This window comes from Microcaecilia unicolor, chromosome 13 (genome assembly GCF_901765095.1).
Source record: "Microcaecilia unicolor chromosome 13, aMicUni1.1, whole genome shotgun sequence".
Lineage (NCBI taxonomy): Eukaryota > Metazoa > Chordata > Amphibia > Gymnophiona > Siphonopidae > Microcaecilia > Microcaecilia unicolor.
In genome coordinates, this window is record NC_044043.1 from 103,116,393 (window position 1) to 103,138,658 (window position 22,266).

The window sequence follows — 22,266 nt, forward strand, 5'->3', positions numbered from 1 at the left end:
CAAGCAGGAGGTCAACAGCCAAACACCAACTGCCAAGACTGAATATCAGCAGGCAAGAGGTCAACAGTCAGTGGTGGAGCCTACTATTTTACTTTAAGTAAATAAAGCATTTGCTTAAATTGCTCTGCGGCTCATTGTTAAATGTCAACTTTCCTGTCAGTGCCTGGTCTGAACCAATATGGCTATTCTTATGTTACCTGGATGTAACAAAAGAGAGGGAACAAAGTACAAACTAAAGTCCAAACAAAAAAACAGCACCATGGACCTTTAAAAATGGAACACAGTTCTTTAATGAATGAGCCTCAAGGCCTCCATTTTTAAAGACCCGTGGTGCTGTTTTTTTGTTTATTCTTATGTTACCCCCAGCCCCCAACCCCTCATCCCACCCCCTAAAACATATCCCTGGTGGTCTAATGGTCCCCCGGTCCCCTCCTGATTCAAACGCCTCTCCCCTAATATTAAAAAATGATGCCCTGGTGGTCTAGTAGCCACATGGCCCTCCTACCCAACCACCCAGAAACAAATTCCCTGTTAGTCTAGTAGTCCCCTCCCCGGTCCCCCCAAAAAATCTCTGGTAGTCTAGTGGGCCCCACTCACCTCGTGACGCCAAGCTAATGCCCCCGACCCCGTACCTGAATGAGGCAGGAGCGATGCCCACTCGCTTCTGCCTCAGTTGCTATCATATTCAAATTGTTTGCCCTTCCCATGTAGTGCATCCTGAGATGCACTGGGTGGGGCCAGTTTACCATATAAGGAAATTTCTCCTTTCCAACAGTAAAACTATATAACACCGGCATTAACTGCATGGCAAGTTTTCTGCATGGACCCCAGAGAGAGAAGGTTGCTATGGAGGAGAAAGGAGCAGGGATGCTACTAATATTGGAAGGATGGAAGTTCTCTCAGGTGTAGAGAATGAAGGCTGGAGAGAGGGTTGGGGGCCTCACTGGTACCTGGTAGGTTCCATGAAGTGTTCCAATAAGTTGCGTGATTTGTTCAACCACCTGCAGGTCCTTTCGAACATCCTGAAGTTCCTGGAAGAGCCGAGGAGGGCCCAGGCACATCTTATCTGGTGGAGACAGAAAATTGATGCATAAAATGTGAATGGTTGTAAGGGGAGTAGAAGAGCCCCATATCCGTGTAAAAACGGAGACTTGCTGCTAGTGGAGAATTCCTACTCGTTGCTTGAGAAATACCCCCATCATTGTGTTCAAGTGCTGCAGAAGGGGTGGGAGATGAGAGTGAGGGAATTCAGTTGTGCTTCAACAGGCCTCTACTATAAAGGGATGGATAAGAGATGCAGTGAAGAACAAGGTCTCCCGGTCTTTTCAGTGATATATGGTGATAAGTATTGCAGAGAGTATCCTGCTTGCCACAGCATGACTCTCCTAGTAAAGCCTGACCTCTCTGCTGCGCTGAGGTCTCTGTGTCAAGACTTATTTTTTAGGTGTTTCCTCTTACAACAATACTCTATCCTCTGCCTTGGACACTCTTGCATCTTTGATGACCCGCCCTGTAAGGCGTACAAAACCCCAACCTTGGCTGACTTCTAATATCCACTACCTACGTTCCTGTACCCGCTCCGCCGAACGCCTCTGGCGGAAATCTCGGGCCCTTGCTGATTTCTTACACTTTAAGTTCATGCTGACCTCCTTCCAATCTGCTCTTTTACGTGCCAAACAGGATTATTATATCCAACTGACCAACTCTCTTGGCTCTAATCCTCGACTTCTCTTCACCACATTGAACTCTCTCCTCAAGGTGCCCCCTCCCCCAACTCCCCCTTCATTATCTCCTCAGACCCTTGCTGAATTCTTTCACAACAAGGTTCAAAAGATAAACCTTGCTTTCTCTACCTCACCAGCTCTCCCTCCACTAGTCCGTTCCCCTCTCTCTCCTTCCCCTCATTCCCTTTCCTCCTTTCCTGAAGTTACTATTGAGGAAACTACACATCTCCTTTCTTCCTCAAAATGTACCACCTGTTCCTCTGATCCCATTCCCACCCACCTTCTTAATGCCATCTCTCCTACTCTTATTCCTTTTATCTGTCACATTCTCAACCTCTCACTTTCCACTGCGACTGTCCCTGCTGCCTTTAAACATGCTGTGGTCACACCTCTCCTTAAGAAGCCTTCACTTGACCCTACTTGTCCCTCTAATTACCGACCCATCTCCCTCCTTCCTTTTCTCTCCAAATTACTTGAGCGTGCTGTTCACCGCCGCTGCCTTGATTTTCTCTCCTCACATGCTATTCTTGACCCATTACAATCTGGTTTTCGCCCTCTCCACTCAACCGAAACTGCGCTTACTAAAGTCTCCAATGACCTATTACTGGCTAAATCCAGAGGTCAATATTCCATCCTCATTCTTCTTGATCTTTCCGCTGCTTTTGACACTGTCGATCACAGCATACTTCTCGATACCCTGTCCTCACTTGGATTCCAGGGCTCTGTCCTTTCCTGGTTCTCTTCCTACCTCTCCCTCCGCACCTTTAGTGTTCACTCTGGTGGATCCTCTTCTACTTCTATCCCTCTGCCTGTCGGCGTACCTCAGGGTTCTGTTCTTGGTCCCCTCCTCTTTTCTATCTACACTTCTTCCCTTGGTTCATTAATCTCATCCCATGGCTTTTCCTACCACCTCTATGCTGATGACTCCCAAATCTACCTTTCTACCCCTGATATCTCACCTTGCATCCAAACCAAAGTTTCAGCGTGCTTGTCTGACATTGCTGCCTGGATGTCTCAACGCCACCTGAAATTAAATATGACCAAAACCGAGCTTCTCATTTCCCCCCCCAAACCCACCTCCCCGCTCCCCCCGTTTTCTATTTCTGTTGATGGCTCTCTCATTCTCCCTGTCTCCTCAGCTCGAAACCTTGGGGTCATCTTTGACTCTTCTCTCTCCTTCTCTGCTCATATCCAGCAGACCGCCAAGACCTGTCGTTTCTTTCTTTACAACATCCGTAAAATCCGCCCCTTTCTTTCCGAGCACTCTACCAAAACCCTCATCCACACCCTTGTCACCTCTCGTTTAGACTACTGCAATCTGCTTCTTGCTGGCCTCCCACTTAGTCACCTCTCCCCTCTCCAGTCAGTTCAAAACTCTGCTGCCCGTCTCATCTTCCGCCAGGGTCGCTTTACTCATACTACCCCTCTCCTCAAGACCCTTCACTGGCTCCCTATCCGTTTTCGCATCCTGTTCAAACTTCTTCTACTAACCTATAAATGTACTCACTCTGCTGCTCCCCAGTATCTCTCCACACTCGTCCTTCCCTACACCCCTTCCCGTGCACTCCGCTCCATGGATAAATCCTTCTTATCTGTTCCCTTCTCCACTACTGCCAACTCCAGACTTCGCGCCTTCTGTCTCGCTGCACCCTACGCCTGGAATAAACTTCCTGAGCCCCTACGTCTTGCCCCATCCTTGGCCACCTTTAAATCTAGACTGAAAACCCACCTCTTTAACATTGCTTTTGACTCGTAACCACTTGTAACCACTCGCCTCCACCTACCCTCCTCTCTTCCTTCCCGTTCTCATTAATTGATTTGATTTGCTTACTTTATTTATTTTTTGTCTATTAGATTGTAAGCTCTTTGAGCAGGGACTGTCTTTCTTCTATGTTTGTACAGCGCTGCGTATGCCTTGTAGCGCTATAGAAATGCTAAATAGTAGTAGTAGTAGTAGTAGTAGGTGTTTGATGAATTTAAGCATCAGTGGGATACTCTTGGCATGGTTACATCATTCTGGACAAACAAATCTCAATGTATCCTCTGAAAGTGATGGTGTTCTGACACTTGTTTCTTGGCTTTTTGGGTTCTATATGAATCTAAAGAGCCCCTGGCCTTGATCTTGTAAATTTAGTGCCACTGGTTAAAGAGATCAAAGAATATGGGATTGCTGTATCTTCATGAGAAATACACAGCTTATTGTCTACCTGGTGAGAAATCAAATATCAGAATAGCTCCATAGGCTGAAAATGAATTCCAAGACATGTACAGTTTTGTGGCTGTCATCTCCTGTGCTATCACAGATTTCCGGAATTGTGTTGAAGCTAAAGGGTTTGGTAGGGAACTAGAGGCTGGTGCTGTGGGCTCACAAACCAAAAAAGAGAGAGAGAGAGAAAGAGAAAAGCACCAAAGAGAAGTTGTATGAAATTGCATTACAAAGTCACAGAAAAAAGATCATATAATAAAATCAGAGAGGGAGGAAGTGGAGGAAAGAAGGAAAATGGTGAAAGAAAGCATGGGAAAGGGAGAGAATATGGAAGGAGGGTGTGGGGAAGAAGGGAATATGGTGAGGGAGAGAGTGGGAGGCGAAAATGAGTACCGAGAGGGAGGGTCTGGGAGAGAAAAGTATATTGCAAGGAACAGCATGGGAGAGGGACATGAGTACAGATTATGGTGAGGGAAAGCTCAGTGTCCAGTCCTCCCGTTACTTCACCACACTAGAAACTAGAAGAGATTGTCTCACACTCTGACATGACAGAATAACTGGAAATCTTTGGGCTCTCAACTCATGTCTGAATTTCCCTCTCCAGTTCCTCCCTCTCTCCCAGGGCTCAGGTATATATCATGGAGGAGAAAGGACTGGTCATGCTGGGATGAGTGACTGGCAAGATGCTGGCAGTGCTACTGCAAAAACAGTGGAATGGGGGAATGAAAATGGGATGGGGGGAATGAGGGTGTGTTTGGTTGGAAGTTGAGAGGATAGAGTGTAATACTGTGGAAGTGGTAGGGTCAGGGTGTGGGGTGGTGTGTTAGTGAGGGAGTGAGAGGATGAAGAGCAGTACTGTGGAAGAGGCAAGGTCAGGTTGGGGGCATGTTAGTGTAGGAGTGGTGGAGTGGCAGATGGTGTATTACTTACTGTGGTACTGGCCAGATGAAGAGGGCTTCTTGGTACCTGTAGATTTTTCACTGATATTCTCCTTCTCATAGGCATTGCTGTCCTGTCCAACCTCCAGCACTTGCACCTGAGGAAGTGATGCACTCCATTTTAGCAGGTAGCGAGGGCCCAATGGAACCAGGCTGCTGATGTCCAGTTGACCCCTGTGGGTGGAGGTCAGGGTCATTACCACAAAGAATGATTCATTCTTATACAAGGTTTCTTGTAATACAGATGAAGAGCATATTTGATCCCCAGAGCCAACAAGATTCACACCACACTCACCCTGGGCAACCAGGGATTACGGACAATGACCAATCACATAAGCCCAGGATCCAATATGGGAGCTGCAGAGCTAAGAGAGACTGAGGAACAAGAAGCAATCCAATCACGTTCACACTGGACATCCAGGAATCAATGCATAGAGACCAATCATACCACAATCCTGTCACTCAAGCAGTCCTGTACAGGGAGTGGGAATTATTCTAAATACTAAAGCTGCTTAAAGGAGCTACTGATCTTCCCCCTCTCCAATGAACCTAAGATGGCTCTGTGTCTCCCACACATTCCACAAAGGGACAAATTGTGCTATTTAGGACCACACCCAGCACAGAGCGCAGCCCTACTGCTAATCACCTGGTGCTGGCCCTGAGGGTGAGGACAGAAGAAAGATTATCGATCACACCATCAGCAGCAATTTCTAGATAGTCCACAATGTTAACCTGTGTACTCTCACAGTTACCGTGTGCCTGTATATTGCATGGGATGGAAGCACACACAAGGTAATCTTTCCCTTACTGTACATACCGAATACTCTCTCCCTTTTTGTGCACCTGTATCCTGCACTGGATGGCCACTCCTCTCCCTCACTGTGCACCTGCAATGGATTGAAGAACCCACTGAGTACTCTCTCCCTCACTGTGCACCTGCAATGGATTGAAGAACCCACTGAGTACTCTCTCCCTCACTGTGCACCTGCAATGGATTGAAGAACCCACTGGGTACTCTCTCCCTCACTGTGCACATGCAATGGATTGAAGAACCCACTGGGTACTCTCTCCCTCACTGTGCACCTGCAATGGACTGAAGAACCCACTGGGTACTCTCTCCCTCACTGTGCACCTGCAATGGATTGAAGAACCCACTGGGTACTCTCTCCCTCACTGTGCACCTGCAATGGATTGAAGAACCCACTAAGTACTCTCTCCCTCACTGTGCACCTGCAATGGATTGAAGAACCCACTGGGTACTCTCTCCCTCACTGTGCACCTGCAATGGATTGAAGAACCCACTAAGTACTCTCTCCCTCACTGTGCACCTGCAATGGATTGACGAACCCACTGGGTACTCTCTCCCTCACTGTGCACCTGCAATGGATTGAAGAACCCACTGGGTACTCTCTCCCTCACTGTGCACCTGCAATGGATTGAAGAACCCACTGGGTACTCTCTCCCTCACTGTGCACCTGCAATGGATTGAAGAACCCACTGGGTACTCTCTCCCTCACTGTGCACCTGTATATTGCACAGGTCATACAACTTGTTTACACCTGCCCAGTGCGTATTTCCTAGTAAAAAAAGATGCCGGTACTCAAATGCTAGGCCACTCTTCAGGGGTGGTGTAATCACTGAGGGACCCACCCCACAATAGCCAAGCCCCCTGCAACCGTCACAGAATGTATGACAAGGCAGAATTGGTGTGTAGAGCCTCAGCTCTTTCATTAAAACTTGGGGTCCATGGTTCAATTTTAGCAGACAATGGAAAAGGTGCTGGTACTCAGTACCCCCAAGTACCCCCTCAGAAAAAAGCCCTGCACCTGCCTCTACTATGTCAATGGCTGAGGAACTTCCCTTATAATCAGTGACCTACTTGAAATTGATGTTGCAACAAACTAGCACATCGTTTAGCAGGAAGACCTTGCGTTCCTTGGACTTGATGAGCTGCCCGCGGTCCCCATACACATTCTCTGTCAGAGTTTCACACAACAACAGCTGGCGCTGGCCTGAGCTCAGCATCTATAGAAAAAAGTAAAGTGAGAAAGTAAAAATATAAAGTCTGGTATTTTACCATATAATGCTACAGGCTGTACACAGTACTGTACAGATACATATAAGAGACCATCCCTGCCCTGTAGAGCTTGCAATTTACTTAACACAACAAGAATGCAAGGGTTTGGGGAGAAGGGAGGAAAAAGATATCGGGTGATTCTATAACAGTGCTATTTTAAAAAAGGCAGTTAGTAAAATTGAATTAAAAAAAAAGATATGGACAAATACTGGAGGAAAAGTCCATAAATCATTATTAAGGCAGACCTGGGTTAAGTAAAATGGAATCTTGCTACTCTTTGGGATTACGGAATGTTGCTACTCTGGGATTCTGCATGGAACCTACTCTTTGAGATTCTGCCTTGTACTTGTGACCTGGATTGGCCACTGTTGGAAACAGGATATTAGGCATGATGGACCTTCAGTGTGTAGGCATGATGGACCTTCAGTTTGTCCTGGTACAATCATACTTATGTATTTACGGAGAGAATACATTATATATCAGAATTGCCAGCATGGAAATAAAATTAATTTAACATATATAAGATACTTATGATGCCAGCACAACACAAATGACACACCTGAATAGACCTGCATTAGAACATTCAAAAAACATAGATATGATCCTTATGATGTCAGTCCAGTCCAAATATCTTAATACACAGGTGAGGGGGTGAATGCAGTTGAGACATATCCAGTCTTAGCCAGGAAGTAAAGCTGACTAAAGACAATGGCAAACCTCTCGTTAACAGTCTGCCATGAAACTGTCACGTAAATGGCAGGTCAAATAAATTGTTTTCAAACTGGTACTAGAATAACATTGAACCATTGTAGCTGATAGGGTTAGAATTAAGTATGTTGAGAGTGCTGTTTTTAATAACTGTTTTATGTTGGGAAAGCATACCGTTATATTTTTAATGTTTATATTGAGGGTTCTGGTGGGAATGCATGCTATGAAGTGTTTAAGTGGAGGAGTAGCCTAGTGGTTGGTGCAGTGGACTTTGATCCTAGGGAATTGAGTTCGATTTCCACTGCAGCTCCTTGTGACTCTGGGCAAGTCACTTCACCGTCCATTGCCCCAGGTACAAATAAGTACCTGTATATACTATGTAAACCCCAACTTGACATTTCGTCCTTTAGATTGTAAGCTCCTTTGAGCAGGGACTGTCCTTCTTTGTTAATTTGTACAGCGCTGCGTAACCCTAGTAGCGCTCTAGAAATGTTAAGTAGTAGTAGTAGTAAACCACTTTGAATGTAGTTGCAAAAACCACAGAAAGGCAGTATATCAAGTCCTATTTCCCTTTCCCTTTAACGTTATTGATGACACTGCCACAGAAAAACAGCCAACAGTACTCATGTATAAATATTCCAAATCAAAGCGTACATAAGACAAAACTGCTGCAGAAAATCCATCATCAAATATTTTAATAAGTGTAAACCCCGACAAACCCCCAAGACCCCCCCCCCCCCCCCCATTCCCATGTATGGTGTGTTTTTAATAATTGTTTTATATTGGGGGTTGTAGTGAGAATGCATGCAATGTAGATTTTTTTTTGTTTAAATGTAACTTGCTTTGGATTTTTTTGAGGAAGCAGCTGAATCAGCTGCTGTAAATAACCAATGAAAATACAATCTCAGCAGTTTGTAAGGAAGCTGTCGCAGTAGCTTAAGAGAAACTGAGATGTTTGGAGAGAAGAAGAATGTCAATTAATAAAATCCCAAAAATAGGAGAGTGAAATCAAGGAAAACAGTGCTGAGAGAAAGAGATAAACAAAGAATTAAATGGGAGTCAGTAAGGTTAGAAAAGGGATTTTATTTTTTGAACAATAATGGTAATTAAACGTTTCAATGTCATTTTGTAACATGTGCAACCGAGGCACCCTACTGACATGCACCGGGTTGGAGGAAATCGATTTAGTTGTTTTCTTTAAAGACAGAGCAAAAGAAATACTGGTAATGTTTTACATCTAGAAGAAAGACTTGAAATCACAAATGAAGCATTTGGCCAGTGTATGTGTCACTGGTTTTATCCAGGTGCTTTGTGGTCTGTGAGTTATACCAAAGTCCCTTCAGAGTGCGCTTTACAAAATTCCTGGGGGAGCTTCTCCTGCAGACTGAACTCATTTCTCACCCCTCTGCAGCACAAATAAACCTTCCTTATATGCATGAAAGGTAAAAGGTAACTTACAAAGACAATTACCCAAGGCAAAACAATAATTTACCTGCATAGATCAGATGTTTGAAAATTACTCTCCCCCAGGATGGCTACAACCACCCACTCTGTTCACTCTGAGCTGCTTTTACAAAGCAGTGGTAAGCCCAAAGCGGGTTTATCACTCGACAAACAGGAAGTACTGCCAGGCGGTACTTCTCACCCCTAGCATGCCGTCATATCTGGTAATCGGGCAGTGCTGCACACTGCCAGGTTAGCATGGGAGCCGTTATCACCAGCTCAATGGGTGACGGTAAGGGCTCCTCCCCTGAAATGGTCGTCCTGCAGTCAAGAGAGACTTCCCTTTTACCCGCTGCGGTAAAATGGGGCCTCGGCGCGCATGAAAAACACGTGCCGACACCAGCACAGGCCCCCTTTTGCCAAAGCTTGATAAAAGGGGTCCTCTTAGTAGCATTCCTGGGGATGCATTTCGGGTGGGGAGGAGTGTGGTAGCCGTGTTAGTCCACTCTTAAGGTTATCAATAGAAATCAAACAAAATAAAACATGGAAAAGAAAATAAGATGATACCTTTTTTATTGGACATAACTTAATAAATTTCTTGATTAGCTTTCGAAGGTTGCCCTTCTTCCTTCCGATCTGAGGAAGAAGGGCAACCTTCGAAAGCTAATCAAGAAATGTATTAAGTTATGTCCAATAAAAAAGGTATCATCTTATTTTCTTTTCCATGTTTTATTTTGTTTGATTTCTATTGATAACGGGTGGGGAGGAAAAGAATAAAATCTACATGCATTCTAAAGTCTATGGGGGTAATTTGAAAAGCATGTTTGGGGCACAGGAAATGCATTTTATACACGTCCTTGATGCTAAACACATAAAAGTGTATGCATTTCATCTACACCCTAATCTGAGAGGTGATGTGATATATACACATCCTTTGTAAAATACTCATAGAGTAATCATATACTTACCTGTTTTTGCAGCTGCCTTGGGATAGTGTAAGTCTGAGGTTGGCCATTTACACATTATTCGGACTGGTTCTGACTCTCTATATTATTTACCTGTTACATTTATACCCCATATTTTCCCACCTTTTGCAGGCTCAATGTGGCTTACATAGTACTGTAATGGCGTTCGCCAAATCGGTTGATAACAAATACAAGGTTATATTGTAGTCGAATGAGGTACGTGTATATCAGACATCATGAGGGTCGCGGGAATAAAGATTGTATATTGTCCAGTACAATCATTGGTTATGCTGTGTTGCTGGGGGTAAGGATTTACGGTGGATCAGTGGGGTAAGCCTTTTTGAAGAGGTTGGTTTTTAGTGATTTCCTGAAGTTTAGATGGTCATGGATTATTTTCACAGCTTTCGGGAGTTCATTCCATAGTTGTGCGCTTATGTAGGAGAAGCAGGATGCGTAAGTTGCTTTGTATTTAAGTCCTTTGCAATTTGGAGATTATTACAGTTGCCCTGCTACAAAATGACTCCCATTGCTTCTTGGCAGTTCTTAAACTGCTCAGTAAATTGTGATCATAAAACATCAGGACCCTCAGGGCTGAATTAAGATTGTGACCTTTTGAGAGGCTGAGGGCAAGATCCCCAGAGGGGATCCCTAGACATTGGAAAGCATGGGTAGGAGTGTGTTGCCAGTGGGGCCCCTTTCAGGTGGCACCAGTAGGCAACCTGTTTCTGTGAGTCTGACGTCCTACGTGTACGTGCAGGATGTCAGAAACAGAACGAAGCCTTCGCAGGAAGAAAAGGACCTTGGCTGGCGGGGATTGGGGTTCCCCACCAGCAAAGGTAGCCCACAGCGATGACAGCGGCAGCATGGGAGGGTTGGCAGCGGGAGGGGGGGTCGAGAGAGTCGTCAGCAGGGGTCGTCAAAATTGGTGGTGGTGGTGGCGGCGGCGGCCAAAATGTGCCCCCTCACCTCGGGCTCTGGACCCCCCCCCCTCCCGCCGAAGTCTGGCTATGCCCCTGCCACCAGCATAGCCTTAGTAAACAATCTTGGATTCCCGGCTTGCACACATTGCAACACCCCAAAGCCAGCGGGAACACCGCTTAACTGCCTCCACGGGAGTCACCATTCACCCCAACTGTAACCAGTGCAGAACAACGTGTCCCAAGCGGTGCGTCAGGATCCCTCCCCTCCCTTGCACCAAATAGAACTTGCAGCCCTCCCAGCAGTTTTGAGTGAAACATTATTCGGACTTACCACTGCCGGCTGCTCCCCCCAAGCTCACAGTCTGCACAAGTCTTACCACAGATGAGAAAGGCTCAGGACTGATACTCTGTCCCAAGATTGATACTCTTCAGCAAACCTCTTTCCTTCTCCTTTTTTTTTTTGTTTAAAATGGTTATGCTGGAAAAGGAGAGCTCCACAGGAAACAGGGGAGAGGTGAAGGGAGGGAAGAAGTAAATTCACGGGGCACCAGAAGACCTCCAGATATAGCTCTGCAGATTCAAGCCAACCGCAAAGCTGAACTGGAGACTTGTTGACCAAGTGGACCAGGAGCAAATCACTCAGAACCAGGGGCTGAAAAGTGTGTCCATCAACCTGCTGGAGATAGAAAATACTGAGGAGATGGATTGGATGCCAAGGGAGATATGTCTCAGCTTAGTTTTCAGTCCTCTGTCTCCACCTGCAGGTTAATGGACATAGCTATCCCATAGGTTCTGGAACAGTGGGAAACTATGTAATGGAAGACTCATTTTGGCTTGGGTACTTGGACCCTAGCAGTAGCCTAGGCCTAAATTCAGGTCTGCTGCCTCTTCTAACCTTTAAAATTAAAATCTTCGAGCCAAGTGTAGAAGACATGACAAAGGAAATAGAAACCAGAAGATCAAGAAGCTAATGGGGTAGAAACAGTGAGTTGCCAGATAAAGGAGCAAATTCTTTCATTACTTCAAAAATAAAACTCCTCTTCCAGTGCCATAGCGAGGGCTAATGGCACCCGGGGCGGGTCGCCACTGCGCACCCCCCCCCGGGTGCAGCACGGCGTGACCCCCCCCCCCCCTCTGCGGCGCCCCCCCCCCTGTAGCGCAACCCCCCCCCCCCCCCCCGGACCGCATTCTTACCTGCGGGAGGGCCGATCCGCCCCGAGTGCACGTCACTCGGAGCTGCGTCGGCCCCGCTGGTTCCCTGCTCTCTCTGCCCTGGAAGAGGAAGTAACCTGTTCCGGGGCAGAGAGAGCAGGGAACCAGCGGGGCCAGCACCCCCTGAGCGCGTGCACCCGGGGCGGACCGCCCCTCCCACCCCCTCCCCCCTTCCTACGCCACTGTCCTCTTCTTGCATTGATACTGTACCTTCCTCCACTCAACTCAAAATCTCCGATGAACAGTGTCCTCACAGTCACACCAGTAAGAGCAGGCAGATCTGCAGAGAACAGCCAGGCAGCTGCATGCAGTGCTACTGCCACCTAGTGGTATGTGCAGTGAACACCAGGGCAAGCTGCACTGGATCTGGATTATAGATTTATCTATGTGAATGGAAGCCCTGTCTGGCTACCACAGTGAGCTAACAGCCAGCTCAGCCCTTACCTTGTGCAGGCTGCTGCGGTCGCTAACACTTTTTGTCAGCTGCTGAATCTCAGACACCTGGTCAGCAACTCGCTTCTGTTCATTTAGTTTCTCTGCCAAGGTCTCCAGTTCCGTGAGTGCCAGCTGCAATGACAGTCGATCTGCATGGCCTCTGGGGGTGTTCTTCAGCATGTCCTGGAAAGGAGAGCAAGAAGAAGACCACTGTGATCACAAGAGAAGAACATTCTGAAGGGTGCACCGTGCAGATATTCACTTGCAGAGACACAGGAACAAGGATGAAGGAAATGTGTGTTTCTAATTTTAACATATTTTAAAACAGTACAACCCACTGCAATAACAAAATCTTCAAATAGACAACCATCAAGAATAAAGAGTCAAGTTACACTATTCAAACTCCCCCACACAAGCAGCAGTTGGTAAAAAAAAACCCTCCTAATCCATTATGTATATTAGCACCCCTCATCCCTTTCCAGTTGAGGGATTGTCTTAATCTGTCCCATCCAGATTTCGATCCCACCAGTCCTTGTATATATCCCCCACTTTATGAAATGTGACAGAGGGGCTCATTTTCAAAGCAACTGAGACTTACAATATGGTTAAGTCTAAGCGCTTTGAAAACGAGCCCCCAAGTGTTCTTGAGAGATAGACACAGTTGATTTTTTTTTTCAGTACTCAACTCAGTGGTGGTACAGAGGGGCTGTTTCCAGGTCGCTGCTAGCATTAGCTTAGTAGCAGTGAAGAAAACAAAGTTGATCATTTGTAATGCTCGAAGTGAAGCAGGCAGGAGTCAGTTGTTTTAGCACATGTCGCTGAAGTAATGCGTTGGAGCAGCTCTAACACGATGGACCAAAAAACCACTAACTTTCAGACACGTCCACCAAATGTGGTAAAATTCTCCTCGGCCTCCACATTGCCTCCAGCACACTTCTGTTCCAGTTTTATACAGCTTAAACAAAACTGCAAAGCGGAGATAAGGAGGGCAAAAAAGGACTTTGAGAAGAAATTAGCGTTGGAAGCAAAAATACACAGTAAAACTTTTTTTAGATACATTAAAAGCAGGAAACCGGCCAAAGAGTCGGTTGGGCCGCTGGACGAAAATGGTGTTAAAGGGGCGATCAAGGAGGACAAAGCCGTAGCGGAGAAATTAAATGAATTCTTTGCTTCGGTCTTCACTGAGGAGGATTTGGGGGGGGACACCGGTGCCGGAAAGAATATTTGAAGCGGGGGAGTCAGAGAAACTAAACAAATTCTCTGTAACCTTGGAGGATGTAATGGGTCAGTTCAGCAAGCTGAAGAGTAGTAAATCACCGGGACCTGATGGTATTCATCCCAGAGTATTAATAGAACTAAAAAATGAACTTGCGGAGCTACTGTTAGAAATATGCAATCTGTCCCTAAAATCGAGTGTAGTACCGGAAGACTGGAGGGTAGCCAATGTTACTCCGATTTTTAAGAAGGGTTCCAGAGGAGATCCGGGAAATTATAGACCGGTGAGTCTGACGTCGGTGCCGGGCAAGATGGTGGAGGCTATTATTAAGAATAAAATTGCAGAGCATATACAAAAACATGGACTGATGAGACAAAGTCAGCACGGATTTAGTGAAGGGAAGTCTTGCCTCACCAATCTAATGCATTTTTTTGAGGGGGTAAGCAAACATGTGGACAATGGGGAGCCGGTTGATATTGTATATCTGGATTTTCAGAAGGCGTTTGACAAAGTGCCGCACGAAAGACTCCTGAAGAAATTGCAGAGTCATGGAATCGGAGGTAGGGTATTATTATGGATTAAGAACTGGTTGAAAGATAGGAAGCAGAGAGTAGGATTGCGTGGCCAGTATTCTCAGTGGAGGAGGGTAGTTAGTGGGGTCCCGCAGGGGTCTGTGCTGGGTCCGTTGCTTTTTAATGTATTTATAAATGACCTAGAGATGGGAATAACTAGTGAGGTAATTAAATTCGCCGATGACACAAAATTATTCAGGGTCGTCAAGTCGCAGGAGGAATGTGAACGATTACAGGAGGACCTTGAGAGACTGGGAGAATGGGCGTGCAAGTGGCAGATGAAGTTCAATGTTGACAAGTGCAAAGTGATGCATGTGGGTAAGAGGAACCCGAATTATAGCTACGTCTTGCAAGGTTCCGCGTTAGGAGTTACGGATCAAGAAAGGGATCTGGGTGTCGTCGTCGATGATACGCTGAAACCTTCTGCTCAGTGTGCTGCTGCGGCTAGGAAAGCGAATAGAATGTTGGGTGTTATTAGGAAGGGTATGGAGTCCAGGTGTGCGGATGTTATAATGCCGTTGTATCGCTCCATGGTGCGACCGCACCTGGAGTATTGTGTTCAGTACTGGTCTCCGTATCTCAAAAAAGATATAGTAGAATTGGAAAAGGTACAGCGAAGGGCGACGAAAATGATAGTGGGGATGGGACGACTTTCCTATGAAGAGAGGCTGAGAAGGCTAGGGCTTTTCAGCTTGGAGAAGAGACGGCTGAGGGGAGATATGATAGAAGTGTATAAAATAATGAGTGGAATGGATCGGGTGGATGTGAAGCGACTGTTCACGCTATCCAAAAATACTAGGACTAGAGGGCATGAATTGAAGCTACAGTGTGGTAAATTTAAAACGAATCGGAGAAAATTTTTCTTCACCCAACGTGTAATTAGACTCTGGAATTCGTTGCCGGAGAACGTGGTACGGGCGGTTAGCTTGACGGAGTTTAAAAAGGGGTTAGATAGATTCCTAAAGGACAAGTCCATAAACCGCTATTAAATGGACTTGGAAAAATTCCGCATTTTTAGGTATAACTTGTCTGGAATGTTTTTACGTTTGGGGAGCGTGCCAGGTGCCCTTGACCTGGATTGGCCACTGTCGGTGACAGGATGCTGGGCTAGATGGACCTTTGGTCTTTCCCAGTATGGCACTACTTATGTACTTATACAAAATTTTATAGCCAATCTCAAAAGGATAAAGAAAATATGAGGAGCAGGAGATCCCTGGAGTAGCCTAGTGGTCAGTGCAGTGCACTGTAAAGAAGGGGGCCAGGTCCATAACCCACTATGTTACACTTGTGGTGGAAAGTGTGAGTGCCCCAAAACCTACCAAAAACCTACTGCACCCACATATAGTTGACACTTGCAGACATAAGAGCTATTGCACTGGAGTACAGTACAGTAGGTTTTTGGTGGGTTTTGGAGGGCTCACCATACAATATAAGGGGGGAACGGTGAGATGTGTACCTGTGACCTTTTATGTGAAGTCCACTGCAGTGCCCCCCCAGGCTGCCCCACTGCTCTGCTGGGCTGTCTGTGTGGCCAGTCTACTAAGAATGCTGGCTCCACCTACATCTCAATGGCTTGATTTTGTGTTTTTTTTTTTTTCACTTGGCTTTTCTTTATTTTATTTTTTTTTCCAAAAATGGTCTAAAAAGATAACTGAGAACAGCAATGTCTAGCAAATAGAGCCATTTTTGTAAAAAAAAAAAAGTTTTCAGGTTCAAAAATGGCCACAGTTGCTACTAGATTCTGGACGTTTTCCACAAAATGTCCAAAGTCAGATTCAGACATCATATTGAAAATGCCCCTCCACATCTCTTTGAGAAACGTCTGGTGTATCGAGCAGCAAAATAACAAGGAGATCGCCTCTCTTTTAGCTATTTCATTAGCCTATAAAATGTTTAGATGGCACCTTAAAATGTGATGGTCATGTGGTACTACGCTGGACAGCAGACACTGAAGTGTAGAGCTCCTGCATTTCCTCCCATTAATCTCTTCATTACAACTGCAATATCATACTACCTGGTCTAAGAGGGAAAGATCCCTTCGCACTAGATCCTGAGTCTTCATAGGTGTGGTGTTCTGCGGCAAACATCCTCCCGAATGGCAGCTAAACTTCAACGGAGGGTGATGGAGTGGAGTAAGGTGCCTGAAGGAAAGGTGGCAGACATGTAGGCCCCGCTCAGTCCCTTAGTCAGCTCCACATGGACGGTGGAAGTTACTGCAGAGGTAACAGCAGAGGTGGAAGCCACACTCGATAAAAAGCTACAGGCTCTGTATGACCAGGAGGATGCAGACCATGAAAGGCTGGATGGATTTCATTTAAATTTAGATCATCTGCAACAGTGTGTGAGTGATATGGAGGACAGCATGGTAGCGGGAGTGGGCCTGACGGAGGTGATGAGTAAAAGGTTGGTGGAGCTAGAAGCTAAAGTTGATGATTTGGAGAACCGCTCCCGCTGGAATAACCTGTGACTCATTGGATTACTAAAGACTTTGAAGGACTCGGAACCGGTAAGCTTTCTGGAACGTTGAATCTCGCAATTGCGCCTTTGCGGGTAAAGCGAGCACATCTATCCAATAATAGATCTCATGATGTGATAATGCAGATTTTGAATTATGGACAAAACTGGAGGAGTGGCCTAGTGGTTAGAGCACCGGTCTTGCAATCCAGAGGTGGCCGGTTCAAATCCCACTGCTGCTTCTTGTGATCTTGGGCAAGTCACTTAACCCTCCATTGCCTCAGGTACAAACTTAGATTGTGAGCCCTCCAGGGACAGAGAAATATGCAGAGTACCTGAATATAACTCACCTTGAGCTACTACTGAAAAAGGTGTGAGCAAAATCTAAATAAATAATAAAAATAAATTAATAAACAGGCCATATTAATGACTATCCATTCTGGTCAATCTTTGACTTATGAAGGAAAGACCATATTATGTTTCTACGACTATTCTGCATGTGTAGACATGACCAGGAAACCTCTGCTCCCCTCTGTGTAACCCTCTATGAAAAGAAAATCAAGTTTTCCTTGTTATACCCTGCAAAACTGTGCATACCACATGAGGGTGGTGATCAATTCTTCAAGGATGCGGGTCTGGCCAAGGAATTTTTTGCATCTTTAAATCTGGACTCTACGGGCTCACTTCCTGAGCCTTCAACTGTCACTGGGATCGTCAAGATCACCTTTTTGGGTTCCTGGATTATTCCCCACACGTTTTTTCGGCTCAACCTAGAACTGGCAGTTGTCCTTTTTGACACTCTGATGTATGTGATTTTGTTGATGCCTCTCGTTAATGCCTCTCGTTGCGGGGGTTTCAGTCATAGAAACACACTGTGTTGTTCCTGCAGCATTTTGTTTACCCCGCTTTCATCTGGACTCCGTTGTATTTGGCTGAGCAGAGGGAACAACTAATATCACATAGTAACATAGTAGATGATGGCAGAAAAAGACCTGCACGGTCCATCCAGTCTGCCCAACAAGATAACTCATATGTGCTACTTTTTCTGTATACCTTACCTTGATTTGTATCTGTCATTTTCAGGGCACAGACCGTATAAGTCTCCCAGCACTAGCCCCGCCTCCCAACCACCAGACCCTTGATTTGTATTTTTCAGGGCACAGACCGTATAAGTCTACCCAGCACTAGCCCCGCCTCCCAACCACTAGCCCCTTGATTTGTATCTGTCTTTTTCAGGGCACAGACCGTATAAGTCTGCCCAGCACTAACCCCGCCTCCCAACCACCAGCCCCACCTCTGACATCCAATCTCCGCTAAGCTCCTGAGGATCCCTTCCTTCCAAACAGGATTCCTTTATATTTATCCCATGCATGTTTGAATTCCGTTACCGTTTTCATCTCCACCACCTCCCGCGGGAGGGCATTCCAAGCATCCACCACTCTCTCCGTGAAAAAATACTTCCTGACATTTTTCTTGAGTCTGCCCCCCTTCAATCTCATTTCATGTCCTCTCGTTCTACCGCCTTCCCATCTCCGGAAAAGGTTCGTTTGCGGATTAATACCTTTCAAATATTTGAACGTCTGTATCATATCACCCCTATTTCTCCTTTCCTCCAGGGTATACATGTTCAGGTCAGCAAGCCTCTCCTCACTTAGACTTACAGTTCTTCTCTTTAATATGTTTGGCTGATTGTTCTGTTTTTGTTTTGGGGTTTTTTCACTGTTTGTTGTAGTATAGAGTTTTCTTTTGGGTTTTGAACATGGAGCTGAGGGTTGGGCATCAGGATCTGAAGGCACCGTAAAATGTTACGCTTTCAAAAATAGGTACTGGGTAACAAAAATTGACAACAATGGATTAGCATAGAATCATGATGTTAGTATTAGTTTTATGATATAAATCTAAAATTATGTTATATTATGTTCTTTTTGCAAAGCTGAATTTATACACAGAAAAACAGGTGCCAATCTGTGCTGGCACTTTCGTTTTTATTCTTACATGCAGACAAGCTCTGTTACTTCCCATCAGTCTTTTAAACTCAACTGGCAGTTAAATTCTAAAAACTGGCATTAAATCTTCTCCACTAACCCATCTATGCTGCCCCGGACCTGACAAAAAGTTTTTACAATGTCCACATGGCGACAGCCACTGTTCCTTTCCGTGCATTGTCTGGAATACTTAATGGCCTCATTACCATACATTTAAATGCAATGTGCAGTAATGTGTTCCACACAAGTTAACGCCTGCACTCAGCCCCTCTTTGCATTGATCAGTAATTAATGTTCGTGCACAATCCTTGATAACTACACGGTGCCAGGGGAAGAGCCTGCCCACTTTGCTCCAAATCTTTCCGGGTTGTACCGAGGTTTCATCGCATTCTGCTTCAAAATCCTCAACAGCTTGAAAAGATATTCAGAAAGGGTCATGCAAACCTCTGCACATTCCTTTTCCCTGAGCGACTCCGAAAGGCAATTTCCATACCGGTTATATCACTCATAGACTCTGCCACTACCATATCATTATATTATGTTGTTATCCACTTACCCACTTCTTAATCAACATAATTTTCGTATGAACCTTAATAGCAATAATTCTGAAATTCTTCTCCGTTAATATGATTGCCATAATATTCCTATGCTACTTATCTATTATATATACTCTGATTCTCTATTCCATCAATGTGATTGTATTATATTGTAAGCCACATTGAGCCTGAAAATAGGTGAGAAAATGTGGGATATAAATGCAGCAAAATAAATAAATAAAAATAGCCATGAAAATTAATCCCACAACTCAGGAATTTAAATTTTAGTTTAATACATATATATTTGTATCTTGCCACTCTAATGTCTTTGGCAGATTCCACAAAACACACACAATCATTCTAACTCAAGCCAAACAAGAGTTACAACAAATACATACAATACCAAGTAAAACTAACAGTAACATGGAAATAATCATACTCATAAAACCAGATGACAACGTATTATGACTTTGATCTTATCTTAGGGCACAGAAGGCTTTTTCAAAAGGAACAGCCTTCATCTTTCTCCTGAAATCAAACATATCGGACATCACCCAAAGTTCAGCCATTTGTGGGTGTTTACATTTTTCACAAAATACAAAGCAGGCACTTGCAAACAGCTCTGACCCTGTGACTGGAACTCCCTTAAAATACCTTCAATGCAAACCTTAATTGCAAAGGAAGTGCAAGGTGTAATGCCTTAAAAATCAACCAACTGCTTTTTAAAAAAAACTTGCGACTCACTTATGCAGTGAGAAACCAGATTTATAAAGGTGTCAAGTTGCAAGACAAATCACCTTCAAGCAAAACAAAAATGCATGCAAAATCAGAAGCAAAGCACTGCAAACAGTCTGCTTATGTTAATGTGGCTCTGCCAGCTGGATGAATTTAATTTAGTTTGTTACTTGCTATTTTATTAAAAACAACAAAGCAGTTTACAATTTCATTAAAATCAAAGGACATACAGACACAAGTTTTCAAGTAACAGTTACACTACAGGTATGAAAGGACAGGGGAAAAGTAACTGTCCAACAACCCAACAGCTCACCAAATGCCCATTCAAAGAAACGGCCCCTTTACAGCCTTTTGGAATTTGTTTTGCAGAGCCACAGAACAACAACAATAAAATGCCAACAAGCTCACTTGGCAACTGAAGCCAGTTAATATGACAGCTGCTTAACTAGGCATGGGACCAATCCTTCCTACATTTCCTCTATGTACTGTCTCATTTGTGACTGCGCAGCAATCAGCATATGATAAAATGCAAGAAGCAGCAGAAAACCCCAGTCCACGATCCTTGCTCACCAGCGACGACTCAGCATAGTTTACCTGCAGCAGGAGGATGAACTGCGGAAATCTCTGGATGGGTTTCACCATCAGTCCATAGAGCGTGACTCTATCTGCACTGGCTACCTGCTTCTTCTGTCAAACACAAAGAGAGAGAGAGAGAGAGAGAAGGTCTGTTAGAGTCCGGGAGGGGGTGTTAGGAGACAGGGCCATTTCTGGCTATCGCTCTAGTCTGGTGCAAAGAGAAGCTGCCAGAGAGAGGTTACATAAAAGTAGAAAGTGATTGGTAATGTCTGTCAGGGAAAAGTGTGAAAACTACCCAACCTTTGGTCTAGTAAGAGAATCTGATATTTCAAAAAAATGAAGGGAAAGATCAACTCAAATTCAAGGGTTCCTACTGTAAGAGCGAGAGGAGTAACAGGCAGAATTAATTAATTTCATTTCAGTTTATTAAACTTCTAACTCAAGTACACCCAGAAAATATATAAAACTTACACAAATTAAAACACATAAAATGAATGAGCATCAAGCAACATAACTTATAATATGAAATACAATTCAGTAAGGAAGTTATTAAATGACTTAAAGAAGGTATTTTGGGGGGGGGGGTAACTTGCAAGGAGCAGCAGGTATAATTCTTAGCAAATGCATGGCGGGGTTAACCCACAAGGAGAGGCCGGGTACAGATCTAGCTGCCTTACTGGGCTGATTAGATGGTCTACACTGATCTTCATCCATCATCATTTCTACTGCTGTTCTTTGCTTTCTACCCATTATGAACAGAGCCCTAATAAATGTGTCTTCAATCATTCATGGTCCCTTGCTTGTCGCAAACATGATATGGAAACAAATTCCACCATGGCTGAACTATTACCAAAAAGGCAAGTGACTGTCTAATCTCCTTTCTATTTTCACCTGATGCAGGAACACACAAAACCTTCTGTTGACTAGAGGGCAGGGTGGGCAGGAATGAGCAATTGTTCTATCTTCTGCCTGGAACGTAATCATAGCTCCAGTCATTAACTGAGATCCTTCATGTAGTTGATTAAGAGGGTTGGGGGGCAAAGGATGGAGACAGGGAGAAGTGTACACTCAGACAGTCTGTACTCTATGCAGCACATAGAGGGCTCTATGGTGGGTTCTAAGAGACAGTCTTGAAGAGACAAGAGAACATTCAGGCCATCCAGGAGCAAAATCTGAAACATCATAAAGAGCAAGCAAGGATATGCAAAAAGTATATGAAATAAAAATCAGCTATATTCAATATCCACTAATAATCGATGTATGTAATTATAATTAGAGGAAAAGCCTCAAAATCTAGAGGAACACTCTATCGTTGATAATATCAACATAAGGAGGTCCTCTAAATCATCATAGGCAAAAACCTCTTCTAAATATGGCTAATATGCTCAAAATACTTTTCCAAAAATATACCGTGTGAAAATTCACTAATCGGTTACTTATCTTTTTGTATAACAGTCAACAGACACCATCCACGGCCCAACTCCGGCCAAAGTTTCGAAATACTGCCTCAGGGTCCGTGGTGTTTGACTGAAAAAGATCTGAAAAAAGAAAGAGAAAAGAAAAA

General features: G+C 44.6%; 1 protein-coding gene across 10 annotated transcripts in view; it reads right to left on the reverse strand.

Moving 5' to 3' along the window:
* The window catches only part of ARHGEF10L (Rho guanine nucleotide exchange factor 10 like), a 180,010-nt gene that overhangs the window by 70,415 nt on the left and 87,329 nt on the right, over positions 1–22,266 (reverse strand). For 9 of the 10 annotated variants that reach the window (XM_030222304.1, XM_030222303.1, XM_030222307.1 and 6 more), the window contains 5 exons: positions 20,721–20,813; positions 12,638–12,811; positions 6,748–6,893; positions 4,861–5,042; positions 951–1,066 (listed from right to left, as the gene is read on the reverse strand). In XM_030222304.1, coding sequence (XP_030078164.1) covers positions 951–1,066; positions 4,861–5,042; positions 6,748–6,893; positions 12,638–12,811; positions 20,721–20,813 — 711 coding nt within the window. The remainder of the gene's footprint in view (positions 1–950; positions 1,067–4,860; positions 5,043–6,747; positions 6,894–12,637; positions 12,812–20,720; positions 20,814–22,266) is intronic. The other variant, XM_030222305.1, reaches the window with a different exon arrangement.